The sequence below is a fragment of the Camelina sativa genome, chromosome 19, assembly GCF_030686135.1.
Source record: "Camelina sativa cultivar CO46 ecotype springtype chromosome 19, ASM3068613v1".
In the NCBI taxonomy this organism is placed as follows: Eukaryota; Viridiplantae; Streptophyta; class Magnoliopsida; order Brassicales; family Brassicaceae; genus Camelina; species Camelina sativa.
Genome location: NC_141898.1, coordinates 18573212 through 18576932, shown reverse-complemented (window position 1 = coordinate 18576932; position 3721 = coordinate 18573212). Strand labels below are relative to the sequence as shown.

Genomic DNA, 3721 nt, shown 5'->3' with positions numbered 1-3721 from the left:
AATAAAGTTTATTCAGAAAATTATTTTCAGCTTTTGGCAGATAAAGATGCAAGCTTTTTGGAAGCAACAAAGCTTGTGGAAAGCCCAATTACGTAGAGGACAAGAAGTACATACGATGTTGTTTAAATGGCATGTTTGGAAGATGAGGCACACTTAACGTTCATGTCTTGTTTCGTATGTGATAATATGATATCATAGTTGAAGTTTTAGGTGAAAAATACTTCTACTAGTCTCTAGGTGAAGTTGCAGAGTTTGTACCCGACAAAATCTCTAAGAAACAAGTTGATTCTTAAACATTGTCTATCTTGACTGCAAATGCAGCAAGGTATGCACAAAGATCACTTAGATCAGTTGAATATGAAGGTGTCATATAGGTATTCTGTAAACTTTCATAGTTATAGTACATCAGATACATATACAAATATTTGTACAGAGGATATGACTAAGTTATGGCATTGAGGGTTAGTTATACTGATGAAGGCTACAAGTTTTGCCTTATGAAGATATTCTCTGTGGTCATAATAAGGTAAGAAGTCTTGTTGAGAAAAAAGAATGTATGGTTGATTACCCATTCGCTATTACAGATTATTTCATTGTTGACAAAAAAATATTTTGTTTCAGTTTCTTTGTATTTTTCTTCTTCATTCCTCAGAAAATATTTTATATATAACAAAGAGGAAACAAATATATATATATATATATATATAATTTTTATTGTATTTAAGTGGTCACTAGTAGAATCTTAGGTATTAATTTAAAGGGGAATTGAGCTGTATGACAAAAAAAAAAAAAAAAAAAAAAACTATATTACAGGTTGGTTTCTTTATTTCCCACACTTTGTGGTGCTATATACATTTTTTTGTTATTAAGCTAAATCACCCTAATTTGTAAGAAAGTCTTCTTTTTTTTGGTAGAGAGGAACACTACCTATAACATATGTAGTAGATACAAGAAAATTCAACAAAACAATCAATGAATTTTAGTAAGAAAATAATAAAAAGATACTACAGTTTCAATTTGAATATCATATATTCATATTAGTGGATGTAGTTATGGATGATTATATAGATTATGTCCACACAATGTTTTTTTTTTCTTTTTTGGTAAATTGCTTGTCTATCGAAAAGATAGGAGAAAAAAAAAATATTTTTGACAATTCAATAAAAAATTACTTATTATTATTTATTATAATAGAAAATGTTCTTTTATTCTCCAAGTTACTATTATTAATTTAAGTGAAATTATAAAAATACATATATTTTACGTCAATCATTCTATATGTGATAATGTGAATTATAACAACACCGCTTACTGTGAACCCACAAGATAGTAACACGAACCAAATCATATTTTTAAGATCATTTAGATTTGAAATTACATCATTCTTTTAATTACATCATTCTTTTAAGATTTGAAATTATTTAGATTTGAAATTACATCATTTAGATTTGAAATTACATCATCTTTTAAGAATTTCTTCCAAAAAAAAACAAAACCAGTATCTTGACTTGTTAACTAAAAACAAAGACTTTGAGAGAGCACAGCGGCATAGAATAATCAAAGTTTATTTTTGGAATAAGGATCTTAGTTAGACAAATATGACAATTCGTAAAACATAAGATTAAATGGTAACTAGTAATTCTATAATTCTAATAGTTAGCATTTGGAATTAGTTCTATAATTCTATTATGCTCCTAGTTCTAACCTTTCCGGGGAAAAAGAATGTTTCGAGAAGAATAGGTTAAAAACTGAGTCCGACATCCAAATATTAGTTTGCTTTTTCGAACTCATTTTTTTTCATTTCAAGGTAATTGGTTCGTTGGTTAGTTCACAACAAATATATATACATCAAAATGACGTAATTGGTATTTTTATGTTCATAACTAGTTTCTTGCAGCGACTATGATCTCGTCAAACTGGAACAGTTCCGCAAGCTCCCAAGCCTGCTTCTTGGTAAATATATATGGCTGCTCTATGCCATTTTTTTAAACCATACCATTTCGTTTTCTTTGAGGGGTCAAATCTTATCTATATAATACACAATTTATGGAAGGAAAGAGAATAAAAACAAATAAAATGAATTGTGGCCAACTTACATGTTGCTTCCAAAATTAAAACCCACGTAAAATATCCATTTTCCACATCAAAATGTTATTCGGTTTATTGACTTGTCTTTCATATTAACTAATTGCATTTTGATGTGGTTTATTCGTTTCAAAAATAAAAGACGCAATTAAATATAACAAAATGTGCTAACAAGTTTTTTCTGTTACTATTTTTTTAATAATAATTTTTTTTTTAGATTATTGATCATGAATTTTGGGTATCGAATAATATTACTTATTTTTAAATAACCATAATTTTCTTTTAACATTTTTCATCATAACCTTTATTTTCAAGGAAAAAAACGTTAATCAGAGTTAGTTTTTACTGCAATAATTTGAATATCCTGATTATAAATTAAATTATTAATTTTCTTGATTTAACAAACTTAGCTAAAAAAAAAAGAGATGGCATAGTTTTATTTTTCTTTTTTTGGACCAAGGATTGCATAGTTTGAGAATAAATATTGTCAGCAAGAAAACAGTTCATTAACTCTTTTCCTCTATGCGGGCGGAAGAGAAAAATGACTAGTTATGTTTATAATGTTCTGGTACTAGCTTTGGTATCCTCTCATTTCTCAGTCTTTACAAAATTTGAAATATTTTTTTTAGTACTAACTAAATCATGTGCTTTTATGAAAATGGAAAAGAGAGTTTTCTTTGGTTAAAGTGGTATATTTGAAAAACTAGAAATGAGAAGTTGGTCCAGGTTTTTTTTTTTTTCAGAAGCACGGTCTAAGTAAACGTAAAAGCTGGAAAGGATTCTCAAATACCTTTTGCTGGATTTACAGTGTCAGAACAGAAATCACCATCATATAAACAATCTTTAGCGAGATAGTCTACAACACTATTACAAGAACGATATTCAACAAAAAAATTTCAAAAAAAAAACTTATTATAGTTCATCATAATAGTTAAGAGCATAACTTATTATTATGAAAACTTTGGATAGTTCTGCTCTTAATTATTTGTATTATTTAATAAATATTGATAACATCCTACATATGATGCTTCTTATTGAAATATATATAGACACGTCTTTTATGTCCGTGTGTTATGTATATGCATGATCACGCATTAGTAAGGCTTCTGGTTCGCATAGTTCCCACGAGGACTATAGTTGCAACTGATGATGGTTCCACCATTATTACACCTCACTTTAGCACATCCGAGTTTCACTGAATTCCTCCAAACAACCTGAGTGTAATGACCGCAAACTCCGTTGCACGTGTTGGAAGCGTAGTTGTAGTTAGCCTTCTCGTTAACCCACATGTTCACGGCCGAGACGCCAGACAAGTCGCTGCTACCCCAGGACAAGTTCTCTCCGTAAGGCCCACGCGAGTGTACGAGTCTGCAGTTGCCTCTTAGTTGCTCTGCGTAGCTCCGAGCGTAAGCTGCAACCGTCTCGTCCCACTGCATGGGGCCTACGCCTACCGCTGCTCGTGCCTGGTTGTGAACCCTTAGATAGTCTTGTGGGCTGTCTTGAGCCTTGGTAGGAAGAACAAGAGCACCTACAAGGGCTACAAATACTATTAGGAATCGAGAATAGCTACTGAAATTCATTTTTCTTAGTTGAGGATGGCTATTTCCAAGCTTTGTTGTGTTATGATCTTGGGGTT

The 3721-nt window shown here is 30.7% G+C and overlaps 1 protein-coding gene across 1 annotated transcript; it reads right to left on the bottom strand.

Annotated features, from left to right (window-relative positions):
- Nucleotides 1–3054: 3054 nt before the first annotated feature.
- LOC104766674 (pathogenesis-related protein 1) lies at nt 3055–3721 on the bottom strand. The gene has a single exon (XM_010490597.3). It carries the CDS (start codon nt 3663–3665, stop codon nt 3180–3182), a length of 486 nt encoding a protein of 161 aa, XP_010488899.1. The 5' UTR covers nt 3666–3721; the 3' UTR covers nt 3055–3179.

Bases quoted from the DNA above. Each gene is read 5' to 3' on its own strand.
- LOC104766674 (XM_010490597.3), bottom strand. From the start codon at position 3,665: ATGAATTTCAGTAGCTATTCTCGATTCCTAATAGTATTTGTAGCCCTT.